Raw genomic sequence first — 17140 nt, 5'->3', positions numbered from 1 at the left:
TTGTCATGTACAAAATCTTAAGAGTCACGTGAAATCTTAAAGAGAAGAAAAGAAGGCATCAGGCATCAGACAAATTCCTACTAACTTGAGAGGGCACATTTTTTGGTGGCTCTATCCGTATGGATGGGTCCCACTCTCCCGGAGGCAGGACTGTCACTTGATCGAGGAATTCATCGATTCCAGCAATCAGATCATTGCGGTCTTTTGCTTTATAGGCAACATCATGGAAAACCTGGAAACACAGAAATAGGGAAGGCTGATTAAAAAAATACTCATCTTCCAAAATGATAATTTGTACATCAGTGAACTCGTAAACCTAACTTTGTTTTCTCCCACGTCTCCTTGGTGAACAAAGAATCCAAAAAGTGGAGAAAATCCTTGATGAATTGAAGTGATAGCAGACGTGTTTAACAACAGCAAAACATCTGTTTGCAGACTTTCACACAACTCATGCACTATAATCCAAGTCTCATTTATCCAGTCGTATGCTCAGTGCCTCCCAAACAGACAGCCCTTTCCGACTCGGAACTGACTTGAAGTTAAAACTTATCTATGCTCCTTTCAAAGCCAGACTTTATTGATGCTGACAGTGACACTGACATTTTACCTGGCTGAACACAGGAGCTGCTGGTTCTACTGCTGCCTCCATCAGTAAGTTTGTGCTGTTGTGCGACTTTGCTGAATCTGAACTAACCCTTTAAAACACCAAAGTCACACAATGACACAAACCAACTGATGGAGGCAGTGGTAGACCAGCAGCTCTCATGTTCAGTGAGGTAAAATTACTGTTTTTGTCAATGAAGTCTGGCTTCGAGGAGAGCATAGACAAGTTTTACTTTTAGTTCAGGTCCCCGTTAGAAAGGGCTGTCTGTCTGGGAAGTACTGAGTATACGACTGGATAAATGAGACTTGGATTATACAGTACATGTTGTGTGAGAGTCTGTAAAGTGATGTTGTGATATAGTGTTGCTGTTAAATGCATCATTTTTGGATTCTTTGTTCAACGGAGGCATGTTAGAAACACATCTTCTTCACAAATTCAACATAACACAAGTTAATTAGTAGATGTACAAATGATCATTTGGTGGGGTGAAGTATTTCTTTAAGGCTGCACTTCTGACTCAGACCTTAAGTGATTGCACATACAGTGCAGCATGTGCACTGTATGTGCAAGCCTCACCACTCCCACTGTATTTGGCATCCTTCATGACGCATACATATACATTACAGACTCATGAATATTGAAATGCAGGAATGCCTGCCAACCTTAACTGTAATTAAACAGACAGGCACGTTCACACTTATGTCTTAGGACTTACTTAAAGAAACAGTGTGTAAGATTTAGGGGGATTGAGTGGCATCTTGCAGTGAGGACTGCAGACTGCAACCAGCTGAAACTTCACCTGGATATAATTTTGTCAGTGTTCATTGTTCAGTGGGTTTTAGTGGGAGCCAAATTATCCGCAGAGGTCTCCTCCTCGCCACAAGAAACGGACCAGGTGATATTTAACTGGCAAGAACATTGAATGAAGCAGTTTCATGTTGAAAAAAATCTTCTTTTTCCAACCTTCTTGTCGTAGAGGGGCTGCTAACTGAGGTGCAAATGGCCCTATCTAGAGCCAGCATTACATTGTCCAATCTGGGCTACCGTAGAAACATGGTGGTGCTACATGGCCATCTTCCTATACAGTTCTTATTTTCAGGTCACCATACTCTAAAGCAGTGGCTCCCAACTGGTGGGTCGCGGTTCAAAAGTGGGTCATGGGTCCATTCTGAATGGACCACATGAGACTTGGAATCATTTCAAGTTTGTAAAAACACACTTTATTTCGAAGTACAGTGAATTTCTGGCACAGAGCTTTTATTTTAGAGTGCCATTTTCTGGTGTAGAGTGAAAGACTTACAGACAACTACTTGACAGAGACAGCGAACTAGCTTGGCTGCATGGCCAAACACAAGTATGATGCTGAATGGATTAAACTGCTTGGACCTTGAACTAAGGACTAAGTAGAAATCTGGACCCTGTGGCTGGACCAGTTGCAAACCACTGCTCTAAGGAAAATATATTTATTATAATATATTCCATCTCTGCCAATACATCCCCCTGAATCCTACAAAGTGGAACTTTACCTAACCCCATGTAAATATGCAGAAAACACCATACAAACATAGGACCTGCTCACTATGACACAACAGTGTTAATCACTGACTCACAACGCTCCCCTATAAAATATCGAGTTTCATCAAATCTACTCATTCCAATTCTCAGTGTATAACAAAGTTTGGATTTTGTCAAAGCCCATCTTTTCCTCCTCAGTGATGATGGATTGCAGCCTAAATCCCAGACAAAAAGGAGGACATGAGGTCTGACTAATCGCCAAAAGCATGTCATAAAAGCTCTGAGCTGTGTTTCATGCTGAGAAATGTTCCATCACTTCAGGAATTTGTTGAGTTCTGCTGGACTGTGAATTTATGCAAAGTGCCTGCAGAAAATCTGAGCATGACATCTGGTTGACATTCAAAACAATCCACACTCTTCAAAACATTAATGCATAAATAAATCGTGCAAGATGCTAACATGGTAATGAGGTGTTCTTCAGGGAATTCTTACCTCGTCTGTCATTAGCGTTGCAATGGACCTCCCGATCTCATGATACTGAGGCGCTCTACCCATGGGACCTAAGAGAATAAACAGAAACCTAAAGGCAGAGACAGATTTTGTTTAATACATTGTCAAATCAAATCTCAATCAGAATTATCTAACTGAGTATCAGCCAGGGTTCAGCTGGGCAAATAAAAGATATTTATAGCTTATGGAACTGGTTTAGTTGAATCAGCCTGCAGTGACCTTGTGGCGATTGGGACTTCAGCCAGCCCACTGAGTATGACCGCTGGTGAAAGGCGGACAAATGCCACCACGGGCTTGTTCAGAAATTCCAGCTCTCCCACCAACACGTTACACGCCTCGGCCCCCGCCGGGATCTTCTTCATGAAATGAAGGTCTATCTGAAAGAGGACACAAAGTACAGTGTTTAGTGTATCATATAAAAGGCCTTGACGCTCTTTCTGCTTTGCTTATTGTCTAAGCTGCTTTGACTGTGAGCGTGCTTTGATACGTTAAAAAAATAATTCATGTTCGAAAGTGCATTCTATAAATAAGTCATTTTTGTTGCTGCCTCACATTAAGCTCTAAATAAAATGTTTAGACTGAATTCTAGTCTAAATATAGTCCAGCAGCTGTCCAGGCTTTGTGTATCATAGGACATGATATTTAAATAAGTCGCAGATGTGTTACAGGAGCAAAAAGATCACAAAAGATTATGAAATATGTATGTTAGTCTGAACTGGGATGGGGTATCTTTCATTTCCCACAAGAATGACCTCGACTACGAAACTGATCCTCCTACAGCAGCTATATCTGCTTTACACTCTTTAATGCAGTGGAACTGCATTGTACAGAATTTTTTTTGGAACATTAAAGGTGCTAATTTTTCAGCGATAATTATGTAGAGTTGACAAGTGGTGACTGAAGTGTTGTTTGTTCCATCATAGAGTTCATGTGGCTCTAGGGCGACCATCCAAAAGAATATCTGTGATGTATTAATGGGTCATGACTTCCATAAACACTGTTACTGTGCTGATTTTTTAAGTCTCGCAGTTAATACTCATTATTTTTGCTGTGCACATCAAGGAAATGATAATATGTGGAATATGCAGCTGCTGCAAAGGGGGGATTTTGATTGCAGCTGTGTTCATAAATAAGGTACCATGTGGATGTTTCTGTACATTCAATTCAGCTGTTCTAAAAATACACTCACATAAGCCGAGTGCATTTCGTTAATGTTTAAATGAACAGGGAAAAGCATGAAAGAGTTATTAACAATGCTGACCTGGACAATAGGTTAAACTCCTTTACATTATGAAGGAGGGTTCAACATAGATTTTATCTTAGTCTTTGCTGTGTGTGGTTGTCATGTGGTTGTAATACTTAACATGGTTATAATCCTAATCCATTACTAGGTGACCTTTCCATTAAGAATACCAACAATGAACTCCTGTTCATTGTTCGAAACACACAATTAAACAACAGCCTACTGCATATTTGTCAAATATGACGTCCCTTTAATTATAATTTGATTATTAGTTTTATTTAAGTTAACCCATATTTAACAAGGTAAGTCCCATTCAGATCAACAATCTCTTTAACAAGGGAGATCTGGCCAAGACAGCAGCATACAAAAGAGTTACAGCCAAACAACCACACAATAAAAACAGAGAAGATATACAGTAACATGTGGAAATAATAGAACACCTGTGCACAATGATAATGACCCAACTTATACTTATGAGAGTTTTAGAGTCAGTTAGAGAGCTTTCTTTCCCAGTTCAGTCTGTGCACCAGGAACAGACAGCTGAACTGCATCTTGAGATCTCAGACTACAGTCAGATCTCTGTTCAGTCAAAGTAGAAATGTACGAAGGGAGTTTACCCCAGTGTCAGAATTTGAGGTAGATTTGTCAAGCCATGTTTCTGATAAAACAATTACATCAGCATCAGTAGAAACAGCCCTGATTCAGATAAAATATAACTTCTTTTTTTTTTAAGATTATTTTTTGGGCTTTTTTTGCCTTTAATTGACAGGACAGTGTGAAATGGGGAGTGAGAGAGAGTGGGGGGGATGACATGCAGCAAAGGGTTGCAAGCCAGAATTGAACCTGTGACCACTGCAGTGAGGCATCGCCTCTATACATGGGGCGCTGGCACTATCCACTACGCTACTGACGCCCCAGCTTTTTTTAAAATACTGTGCACATTTAGGTGAATAAAGCCCAACCCAGACCGTGCTTTAAAGTCAGCCAGTCTATCAATCTGGCTGCATTTTTGGGACCCAGGTTTAGCTGCACGTGACCTGATAATAGTAACAATGATAAAATTAAAAACCTTCTCTTTAAAATAGTCACAAAAGTCAGATGTAGAGTACTCAGAGCTCAAGAAGCTCTAATAAAATGAATCCCTTTTGACATTAATGCAAGATCCTTTACATAAGTAAAAGTATTAATACATATTAAATTCAAGTGAACTGCCAGCATTTATGATGACACGTAAGAAAAGTAGTCTATTTTTACTATATGCAAATTATATCAAAATTTCAAAGGTACTGATTTTGCAGAAAAATTGCCCCAGTGACAATTATATATTATAATATGGTATTATTGTTATTGCTGATGCATTGATGTGTAGGCAGCACTTTATTGTTGCAGCTGTTAGAGGTGGAGCTTATTCTTATAACTTAATATATTTTCAGGTGTTTTAAGATGATCTGCATTGGTGGAGGAAGTACTCAGATGTTTTTCTTAAGTAAAATTAGTGATACCACACTGTAAAAATACTCTGTTACAAGCAAAAGTACAAAAGCATTAGAATTAAAAAATACTTAAGGGTACAAAAAGTAAAGTAGACCTACTCATTATGCAGACTTGCCTATTTCAGAATAAAATATATCATATTATTGGATTATAATTATTAATAAATAATCTGTACATAACTTTAATGCTGCAGCTAAAGGTGTGATTGTGAAGTACTTTATTAGTGGGTTTATATTTTGGTATTAATAATTTGAAACTGTAAATTATCAGATAAAGGTAGTGGAGTAAAAAGTACAATATTTCCCTCTGTAGTTGATGTAGAAGTATAGAGCAGAAAGTACCTCAAAACTGTACTTCCTTTAAGCCTCTAATAATGTTTTGTTTTAACAAAAATAAATATTGCTGGTTTTGTGGGTTCATAAATGAGAATTTGATGCTTTTCTTTGTCATACATTTTAATAAACTGCATAGCTTTGGATTTTTGAGCCGCTGGTCAGATAAAACACACCATTTGAAGATGTCATCTTGGGCTGTGGGAAATTACACAGAGCATTTTTCAGTTTTCTGACATTTATTGATATTTATTTCTTGATCGAATAGTCAAGAAAATAATTGGCCAAGGTCAAGGTCAAGGTCAAGGTAATGGATTACGAAATGGAAATTAAGATAAATGTTCTGGTATTATGCAGATGACTGAGAAGCGCAGTACACTATGTATTACAGTGTATCTGCACAGTGTGTGTTGTATACCTTGCTGAAGTCCACAGAACTGTTCTCTCTGCTGACGTCCCCTTTCCCGTCTGGACCCGCTAACTGAGACTGCGAGGCCATCATCTGACCTGGATAATCCAGACAGCAGAATTATGAATGACTTCCAAAAATGTGTGAACATTTCAGCACCCGATGATTCCAATACATACAATGAGACTGAGCGAGTATACAGAGAAACAGGCGTGAGTATCACCCACATAGATCAAAGAGGACAACATTTACCGGTGCTACTGTGGATACAACCACAAAGATTTTCATTTCTGTTGTCTCAAAAAAACCCAGGCTCATTTTAACATGATTACTGCCAAGCTGCCTGACAGGTCTGGCCTAATTTCTGTATTCATTAAACAGCAGGGTCAAAAATTAACACTAATTATAGTGTTTAATACGCTCACAAAGCATGGCGTGGAGCTTATCAGAGATTGCTACTTTGAAATAAGCTCAAAAATGCCACACCACTGAAATTAAATTACGAGAAAATGATTTAACAAACAGTTTGGTGTGTTCTGCGTAACTAATTTTGTCATGTGAAATTCTGGCAAACCTGGAGCTTATAAAACGTATTTGGCAAAGATATAGGCAAGTAATGCTTCCAATTACAAGCCTGTCCTGGACTAAATTTAGCCCAGAATACAACCAAATAGTTCTTGTGCTGTGAAGATCAACAGCAAACAAATTATCGTATTTATAGATCGTACTTTTGCACATTGTTTTTTAATCTTCTTTTAAACTCGACCACTTCAACCCAACAAAAACAATCTATTTTGAGTTGCCAGTATCAGCACGAACCATGAGAATATTTCCCTCTACAATATGTTTTTTTAAAGTATAAGCTGGTATAGGGACGAGGGCATACTGTGTAAACCAACACCTGCTGACTTCAGAGGGGCTGTGGCAGGTGGGTGGGCAGATGGTGGGTGGAGGATAGAATCAGGAATGAACATAAGCAAGTTAAGACCATATGCATATAAGGCACATGCACATATTGCATACTCACAAAGTACCTACACTTAAAGGGACAGTTCACCCAAAAATCAAAAATACATATTCTTCCTCTTACCTGTAGTGCTACTCATCAGTCTAGATTGTTTTGGTGTGAGTTGACTAGTGTTGGAGATATCAGCCGTAGCGATATCTGCCTTCTCTTAAGTATAATGGAACTAGATGGCACTCGGCTTGTGGTGCTCATAGGGCCAAAAATACATTTGAAAAACTCAACAGTAATGTCTATTTACAGAAGTCATGACCCAGTTACTCAAGATAATCCACAGACCTTGAAGTGAGATGTTTCATGTAGGAACTATTTTCTTTCTACCAAACTACAGCCGTCAACCTTATGACATTGCAGAAGGAAGCATGTATCTTACTAATGGATGAGAGTCTTGTGCTTTTTTTGGGAGGCATTTGCCTTCAGTGCTTTCTGACAGAAAACCTTTTCTTGGTTAGGTTTAAGTAAAAGATCATGGTTTGGGCTAACGTGAACAGATTTCTGTCAGAAAGCCCTGAAGGCAAACTTTGCTCATGTGCAGCTCATGCTTCTGACAGCACAAGATGTGACCATAAGCTGTAATGTTAGCTAGCTCAGTGGTGCCACGGAAAAACAGTAATTTATATTATATATCAAGAAAGGTTTTTGTAAGATAGATATGTACTAATTACTATTACAAACATATACATGGGTTATTTTTGTGTGACAAAATTATAAGGTAATAACAATGGTATGGCACAGTGGTGCAGTGATTAGCATTGTTGCCTCACAGCAAGAGGGTTCATGGTTCGATCCCGTGTCAGCGTGGGTTTTCTCCGGGTACTCCGGCTTCCTCCCACAGTCCAAAGACATGCAGGTTAATTGGCGACTCTAAATTGTCTGTAGGTGTGAATGTGAGTGTGAATGGTTGTCTGTCTCTATGCGTCAGCCCTGTGATTGTCTGGTGACCTGTCCAGGGTGTACCCTGCCTCTCACCTAATGTCAGCTGCGATAGGCTCCAGCCCCCACATGACCCTCAAGAGGATAAGCGAAAATGGATGGATGGTTTATACTTGTAAGCCTTGGATAAATGGTAATTTATATTTTATACCAAGAAAGGTGACCCCTAACAGGATAAGTTACAGAAAATGAATGAATGAATGAATGAACCATGGTATATTTAGAAAAGTCTTAGGTATAGGTTTATCTATATAAGGAAGCTGTCTATTTCATTTCAGTTAGTAACTTATGGAGAAGGGGTGGGATATAATAAGTTTATACTTCCTCCCACTCCTTTTTGAATGTGTTAATCAAATTAACTATACATTGACAATTCCTTATCATTATTTGTAAATGCATTTTCTTTGTTTCTGTCTGTCTGCTTGTTTGTATGTTCAAGTCTTTATTATTATTTTTTTTTTTTTACATGTTTGAAATAAATATCAAATCAATTATCTTGAGTAACCAGGTCATGCCTCCTGCAAAGAGACATTGCTGTTGAGTTTTTCAAATGTATTATTTTGGTGCTTTTAACACCAAAAGCCAAGTGCCATCTAGTTCCATTATATTAGAGAGAAGGCAGACATCTCTACGGCTGAAATCTCCAACTCTCGGCAACTCACACCAAAACAATCTAGACCTACCGACCACATTCACGACTGAATCCAGGAAAGCAGTGGTTTCCAGCCTTTTTGATTTGGACCCCTTCTCACACTGTGCATATACAGTAGTATGCAAGCAGCAATCTCCAGGGCTGAAAGATGAAGCCAAAAGTGCCAAAAAAACTGCAGTTCTCTGAATGGCCACTTGAGGCTGGCTCCAGAAGCAAGTCAGTCTCCATAGACCCCCATGTTAGAATGCCCAGTTTCATAGCAGAAATAAACAAGTTTGCAGCCTGGCACAAAAAATGGTTTTGGTGTCTAGAGCCAATTTCAACACTCCTGACAGCTGTACAGACGATGAATTTTCATCTACTAAGTCGTAAAGTTACGCATAATTTGGGTACGCACTTTGGGTGGCTGGCAATCTGCCAACGGTGATTTCAGTTTCTCTGTCAGATTTACCCTTTCATCCAAATACGGTCACTTCTGGCTCCAAAAAAGTAAAATGGCAACAGCTTAATTGCCGAACTCGAGGCTTGAAAACGGGACTTCACAAACCAATGGTTGATGTCATGGCGGCAACGGTGGATTTTGATAGTTCTGGTTTTCTCACCATTCTTGTCCAGGTGGAGCTCTGATGCCCGTCGACCCATGTCAGCAAGGGAGCGTACAATGGGCAGGCGATTAGCAAGCTTCTTTTGGTTCTGGTGATGGTGCTGCTTCAGCAGTGTTTCGCGCACTTTCTGTCGGAGCTCATCTCCCAGTGGTGAGTATAACTCCTGGTGGTCCAGGACCATGTCTAAGGTAGACACAGAAAAGCTATTTGTATTCAGAGATTCAGGGCTCTAGCTGACTTGAATTTAACACCAAGAATGAGTAAGGAAACATTTACTATAGTGAATTAAACAAATGAAAGGAGCACAAAATCTGTCCGTCTCATTACAGTCATTACCTGCAATCTCTTCAATGGTATTGGCCCTCATGTCGAGCAGCACAGTGCTGTTAATGATGCAGCTTCGCAGCTCAAACAGGCTGTGTAGAGACAGCGTGGCTACGTAGGGTTTACTCCACCGTTCTCCTCCGTCCTCCACATCCTCCTCAAACTTCAGCCACCTGTAACAGGAGTTTGAGAACCAGTCAGGATAGAGGCCAGCAGATGGCAAACTGGCCAGCCATCTGTTCAAGCTGCGATAACAACACTCGTTCATTCCGGGTCCCTCTCTCCTCACATTTAACTCCTTTACCCCCCTTCCTGATCGCCTCTCATCAGGGTAGCGCTATAAATAAAATATGTCTGATTCACCATTTTAACAGAGAAGACCAGAATTCATTTGATAAATAAATTCATCTTGATTAACATTAACAGATAGAAACAAAAAGTTAATTCCCAGAGCAATTCCAACAATGAATTGTGATTACTTAATGTAATGGAAACACAAACATGAGACACACAGCTACATCTCTCATCAGTGTAAGTGGAGTCATGGGCATGACTGCTCCATTCAATCAGAGCTTTCAGTAATGACATGTGGGTCATGACTGTGTATAGATGCTGCGTTAATGACATCACAGTCTCGCAGTACCTGGCACTTTCCCTCCACTCAGAATCCTCTCCGTCTTTAACACAGATTTCATCCATCTCTGTGAAAAGGTCATGAGGAATATGCTCTTCGTCATCATCCTCAGTGCCCAGCAGGAACTGCACTCTCTGGGAGGGAGTGTCTGGGAACAAAAGAGATTGCACTAAGTGGCTCAAACTGAAATGGTTATATCTAAAGGGGAAACACTACTATGAATTGGGTAAAACTTTCAACTGATAGATATCACCATGAAACATCCCCAGATGATTACACCAGGACAATTATTTTTTGTTTTACAGGTACCATAAAACTTCCATTAAAAGCCTGGTCCCAATTAAACGCCTGGTCCCTTTTACTAGCCCAGTGTGGCTACACATTTTGACAATCAAACACCTGGTCTGGTTGCTGAGTGGTTCAGTGTTATAGAAGTTCTCTGGATGTATAAAACTAGGTTGTTGGTTACCCACCTGTGCTAACATTATGTGTCAATATGGAGATGCTACATATTGTTAGTTCGGTTAGATTCTCCACAATTCAGTCCTTCAGGTCATTTTACAGAAACCATGAGCAGCAAAGAATAATTCATTCAGATTTACTGGCCTGGTAAACAATAGAGATGAACAAAAAAGGTGGTCACTCCCGACCTCTGACGCCATAATGAAGTCAAATTATGTGTCCATTCATCAATTACCCATTAAGTTCTTTGTATTTCTTTAGTCTGTAAAAGTCCTCAGATCAAAAGAATCAAAAGGGTTTAATCCAAGTTTTCTATATTGCTTTCACAGGATAAAGTGGTGTTGCGTCTGTATGCTGTAATCCTGGGGTGTTATAACACTCCTGTGAACACCTGTCTGTCAGAGCTAGATCAAATGAATGATTCAGAATTAATATGTTATCTGAAGCCTAATCTTTATACGAGTAATATTCATAATGGTTCAAATAAACAATTCAATTTTATTCCCCATCTTTGCTGAGCAACAGTTTTGTGTAAAAGGAATTAAAGACGCCTGTCCCAAATATAGGCCCATTGAGTTCAGCGATTTAAGTAAATAAAAGCGCAGGCTACTAATTGCAGTTTTACAGTACTCTGAAATTCTATGTTTAAATATGCAAATGAGGCATTGTCTAATTAAATATTCCCTTTTTGCATAGATACACAGAACAGAAATTGGAATATTGGATTCGGCCAGGTTCAAATGTGTTGCTTCCTTTTGTTGATCAGAGACAATTTAGGATTTTCTTTTATCACCTGTTAAGTCAGGGAATACTTTCAAAAGCCATAAAAATCAATTTTTTCATACATCAGGCTATGAATGACACATGGACAAACTCCGCCGTAATATCCATCAGGATATAGATAAAATTGGAAAGTCTGGTGTAAGTAGTGCTACTGGGGTGGAGATTTGTGATTCAAAGTATGAGAAAAAAGTGATTTTCTTTAAAGGTACATTTGGTAAAAATTTGGTAAAATCCCATACAATTATTAAGACAAAAAAAACACTACGGGTGAATAAGGTAAAATGTAATCAATAAATATTGTTATGAAACTTCCCCAGTTGTTTACTTGCATTAGGACAATTGTTTTTTGCATTACAAGTTTTTTGAAATTTTGTTTAAATACAGGGCCGCACGGTGGGTGGTTATTACTGTCGCCTGAAGAGGGTTGCCGGTTCGATCCCGGGTGTGGGAGCCCTTCTGTGCGGAGTTTGCATGTTCTCCCCGTGTCAGCGTGGGTTCTCTCCGGGCACTCCGGCTTCCTCCCACAGTCCAAAGACATGCAGGTTAATTGGTGACTCTAAATTGTCCGTGGGTGTGAATGTGAGTGTGAATGGTTGTTTGTCTCTATGTGTCAGCCCTGTGATAGTCTGGCGACCTGTCCGGGGTGTACCCTGTCTCTCGCTCGATGTCAGCTGGGATAGGCTCCAGCCCCCCCGCGACCCTCAAGAGGATGAAGTGGTTAGAAAATGAATGAATGTTTAAATACACAAACTAATTAAATATGCACCTTTGCATAAATGTATAGACCAGAAATCTTAACTAAAATAACCTTAATATGTATTTTGGATGTTTTCTTCCAACTAGTCTGAATGAAGACACGTTATGGAAGCAAAACAGCCCAACATCCCAGAATGGACCAGTGCATAAGAATTATGTTTTCGCCTGTAAGTATGTAAGAGAACATGATCAAAGGTAGAAATACTTTTTAGTCTCAATGCTATAATGCATGCAAGTACATGATTGTAGCTCGTACCATAAACAGGAGACTCTCTACCCTCCACCAAGATGGGGGCCCGTTCCCTGCTCTTTTTCCTGTGTTTGTTTCCATGGTGATGGTGCCTGCGATGGCTGCGGTGCCTGGTACTGCCCAGGGGGACGTGGACCCCGATGTACAGAGTCCTGTGGCCTGGGGACACATCGCACAGCTGTTAGAACACTGCAAAGAGCCTGTGTGTGTGTGTGTGTGTGTGTGTGTGCGTGCGTAAGCATAGATAATCATTATATTTTCAGTGATCACCATTAAGCACTGCTTCTTTGTGTTACTCCATTAAGCTTTATGTTATCTATCACAGGGTTTCTGCTACGTCCTGAGTGTTTTTATTGTGATGAAGTGCACTGCTCATGCAGATAATACATAATAATGCTTACTGCTGCTATATAATGTACCATGCCACGTTGAGCAGCAAGTTAATACCACCTGTCATGTTTGTACAATGAACATTATCAGAAAAAGGCTGCTTTAATAGTCAAGGTCATGAATAATCACCTTGTTCCCAATTATAGGTTAAATAAAAGAGGACATATCATGATCTCCTTCAGGTCCATGCAGATACAGTAAATGCTCTGACCATAATACTTGGTGCATTACAACTGGGCCTGAATTAGGGATCTTTTACTGACAAAAATAAATGCATGAATAAAAGTGTGTTCAAATGAGCTTTAAACTAAACCAGCTGCGAGACAACATGTCTAAACAGTTATTTTGGTCAACAGGGCCTTGTAATTTAATCATGAACGACATGCAGGAAAAAGTAATCTAATACACACATATACTAATGATTTCTATGGCATGAAACTGCAGTGTGATATAGGGCTGTTACAGTATATATAGTATGGTATAGTATCTATATATAGTGTCTTTTAACGTAGGCAACGCATGAAAACATACTGCATGAAGTGAGCGCATATGGCTCCGACAAGGAAGGTGTGAATACACATCAACAACATGATGTGTAAAATGTAATTTTGCAATTATCCAGAAATGAGAGATGTATGTTTTTATCTTTTGCTATTATTCATAAATGGCTGTGCGTACACACTCATAGCCCGTTGCGTTGGTTGTTAATTCATGCATCCAGTCTTTTTACTTCCTCAGCATCTTGCATAACTCTGTAGCCTATGCGTGTCCGTGTTTGTGTTTGTGCAGGTATGAGACAGCGTGAGTAAGAGAGGAAGAGAGGAAGAGAAAAAGAGCGCGGGAGAGAGAGAACACGTCTGTGTTTGCACTCGTAAGTCAGCCCACTCAGCTCACTGCAGTATGACATGAGGATTCAGACGACCACATGCAGTGCTTTCCAGAATGATTGGCTAAAATGCTGGGTATATGCATGGCACAAGTTATTCATTAAGGTATTCTGTAATCAGAAAAACTATTACTTTGTCTTTTTTAAGTTTAAAGCCAAAATCATGCCCTAACCCATGCATGTTATTCTGAAGTACTGGATATATTATAGACATTGTTAGACCCTTTATTTAAATCTATTATGTTAATTCAACTGAGGTTTAATATAGCAGTATCTTCACAGATATGCTATGCAGGATTTCTCTAAAAAAAAAAACATGTATCGATTCATAGAGATGTAATCCCTCACTTATCATCACTTATGACTCATTAGAAGTGTTTGGCGGTGTATTTTCCTGCAGAGACTCTGCTCTCTGCCTGTATTTTCTTATTTCCTGTGCATGGGACGTTTATGGCCATGCACCCCCACAGCATTCAGGTGAGGTTGAGACTTTATAAAAAGATAGCGACCAGATGCCAGACCATAAGCTCTGACCTTGTCACCTTTCGACGTTTGGTCACGGACCTTCGACATCCAGATATGACATGAAACGTACCCTGGGTGCATTGGTTGTTGACACTCTGGGACGTGGTGTCAAGTTCTGCCTGTTAGATGCATTGTGTTCTTTCAAAATACACGTTCGTTTTCACAGGAGATTTACCATTTACATACCGTCTCTTTCAAAATAAAGGCACTGCATCAGTACAACAACGCACACTGATGTTTTTTTTCCTCCAACAACTAACGCACGTGGTTAGGCTTAAGAATCGGAATCGGAAAGCACTCTCCCAGGTGAAAGTCGGTGTTTGTTGGACCCATCCACCAACACTCCTGCCCACCCTACTCGGACTTCCGCTGCCTTAACTTTTGTTCTTGTCTTGCCATCTTTCCCTCTGATGCCACCAAGCGCCATTAAACTATGTCAGACGTTAAAGGACACCTATTTTTGTCAGTGTCTGATGCCGCAAGTGACTGCCCATGCGCCAGATTTTTACTACTTCCGAGTCAGAATAGGTTGAAAAGACACAGCACCAAAAAAGAAAATGCAAATATAGCGAAGCGAAACGCCTAATGAAAGTGACTCTGGGGTTGACTTTACTATTACTTTGACTGGTGAGTGTGTGTAAGACAATCCTGCATAGTCTACCTTTAAAGGAATGCCATAAACAGTATGACCTTTGTTGCAACTACTGACACATTTAAAAAGCAATCCTCATGTGTTTTGCAGCATCTCAATAGCTCCACTTACTACAAAGATAATAAAACTTTTTCAGTTTTGAGGCCTCTTATTGTCTTTAAGCTCTGGAAAGGAAGTGCAAAGAAGAAGCCTAACATTGAGTTTCTCACTGATCAAATGATATGATTTCAGCAAGTGTAAAGTTCAGTTTAACAGCGATGCATGCGACGCACAGCACCCACGCTTACAGTGTCACGCTGCACATAAAGGTCACCTACATACATACATATTTGATAAATAACTGTAGTGGCTTGTGATTATTTTAAAGATAAAAGTAACACAAAATGTTTATCCTAACAACACCACACTTGCTTTATACTAAAAAGCTCAAGCCTTTTAATTTCACTGAAAAGCTGTGTATTGTTCTGTGCGTCTGCAGATACAGATGGGGCCAAAGTTATACAGTCATGCTGTTTGTATCTTGTTTTGATTGTCCATGTTTTTCCAGCGATTATGAAATGTCTGATGCAAACTCAGCTCACCCACAGTTTCAACCTCCCACTCTGCTCTTGTCTTTTAACTATGAAAAAGCTGTCAAGAGGAAAGCAGCAGTTTTAAGGACAGAGTGGGTGGACTCAGCTACAGCAGCCTTTCGCTGCTTGGAGCTTTTTGTATACCAGATGCATTCAGTCAGCGCAGTCCAGCTACCTTCGAGATCCTCCTGCCCAAAGTTGGTTCCCTGTTGGGAGCGTGTTCCTCCTCGGTCCACCACAGCCTCGTCATCATTCCTCTGTCGGACACATGGTGGCAAACACAGACACATATTCAGCATTATAAATATTATTCAAGAGCACAGTCATGCATTATCTGAGCTGAAACTGAACATGAACACTGATGTATCCCAAACACAGCATGAAACAATGTTTGCTGACTTGGTGTTGCCTCGCAGTCCAGGGCATTATGAACAAACACATTACCCAATTGGATAGCAAGGCTGCCATGGAAACTAATTGCACGTCTCATCCTGAAGAGGAAAGTGTATCATGTTAATACAAACAAAAAGCTTTTCATAATGGGACAACAAATTAGCAGCAACCTGCACTGGGACCTGAGCTCAAATGTTTAATTACTGCTTGATTTCAATTACAAAAAGTTAGGGGAAGTAAGTTTCTCCTCATCTCCCTTTGTTTTTCTTTTTCATTTAAATCACTGATTTATCTTTCTTCTTCTACCACCCACACTTACCCAGTTACAGTTACACTTCTTCTTAACTGGACGAGATAAAACCCAGGCAGTATTCCAAATAAATAAAACAGTTTTAGGAGTATTAGCTCTGATATTATGGCACTAATTCTCGTTGCAAAAGACAGGTCCACATGGAGGTTATACAAACTCCATGTTTTTTTTAGCAGGTCACGCAGACATTCAAATACAAAAGTGACAGAAAAAACAAGCATTGTGAAAACAACATAATCCTCAGGTCAGAGCTTTTGTCAGATTACAGGAGAGAAAACTGAACGACCGCTGTGTCAGCAGGAGAGATTTCCCGTGGACCGTCCTGTTCTACAGAAACACCTGGAGTCGCACTGAACACCCGTCCTCTCTGTGACACAAGTTACTAATAAGCACTTATCACAACCAAGAGACATACAGCCATTGTTACAGCAGGAGTTGGATCAGAGTACATTGGGTCTATTTGAACAGAGTCAGGTCACAGAGAGAAGCAGCATTCTGTGGTGTGAATGTCGGCCTGCTTATGTAAGTTTTGCTACTCGTAGAAGGAGCTGAGGGGGAGTAGGTAGTAAGAGGAAATCTGTAAAAGCAACAGGAATCAGTATTTGTCATTACAAAGTGCATGGAAGGATAAAAGGATAAAAAGTCAACACCTGATTATTCCTCTTTTATTTAAAAAAAACTACCTGTGATTCATTACGTTTTGTAGGTTTTCAGTGGGGCTGCCACTCACAATTATTTTCATTGTTAGTTCATTTGTTGATTATTTTGGTGGCAGTTATTAGAAATGGATAAAAGCAAACAGATGAACAAAACGAACTGAATATTTTCTTAATTAAATTAACTGTGACAAAGTATTGACAGAAAGCTTTTCATGAAAATGTC

At 39.8% G+C, this 17140-nt stretch overlaps 1 protein-coding gene across 2 annotated transcripts in view; it reads right to left on the bottom strand.

Moving 5' to 3' along the window:
• Nucleotides 1-17140, bottom strand: part of slc4a10b (solute carrier family 4 member 10b) — a 37714-nt gene that overhangs the window by 12843 nt on the left and 7731 nt on the right. For both annotated transcript variants that reach the window (XM_033617472.2, XM_078174487.1), the window contains exons 3-11: nucleotides 15731-15812; nucleotides 12537-12689; nucleotides 10289-10427; nucleotides 9658-9818; nucleotides 9319-9504; nucleotides 6117-6205; nucleotides 2849-3006; nucleotides 2612-2699; nucleotides 86-232 (exon numbers count right to left, since the gene is read on the bottom strand). In XM_033617472.2, the coding sequence (XP_033473363.1) occupies nucleotides 86-232; nucleotides 2612-2699; nucleotides 2849-3006; nucleotides 6117-6205; nucleotides 9319-9504; nucleotides 9658-9818; nucleotides 10289-10427; nucleotides 12537-12689; nucleotides 15731-15812 (1203 nt within the window). The remainder of the gene's footprint in view (nucleotides 1-85; nucleotides 233-2611; nucleotides 2700-2848; nucleotides 3007-6116; nucleotides 6206-9318; nucleotides 9505-9657; nucleotides 9819-10288; nucleotides 10428-12536; nucleotides 12690-15730; nucleotides 15813-17140) is intronic.

This window comes from Epinephelus lanceolatus, chromosome 14 (assembly GCF_041903045.1).
Source record: "Epinephelus lanceolatus isolate andai-2023 chromosome 14, ASM4190304v1, whole genome shotgun sequence".
Classification (NCBI taxonomy): Eukaryota; Metazoa; Chordata; class Actinopteri; order Perciformes; family Serranidae; genus Epinephelus; species Epinephelus lanceolatus.
Note: the sequence above shows the minus strand (reverse complement) of the source record. Positions and strands in the feature narration are given on the sequence as shown.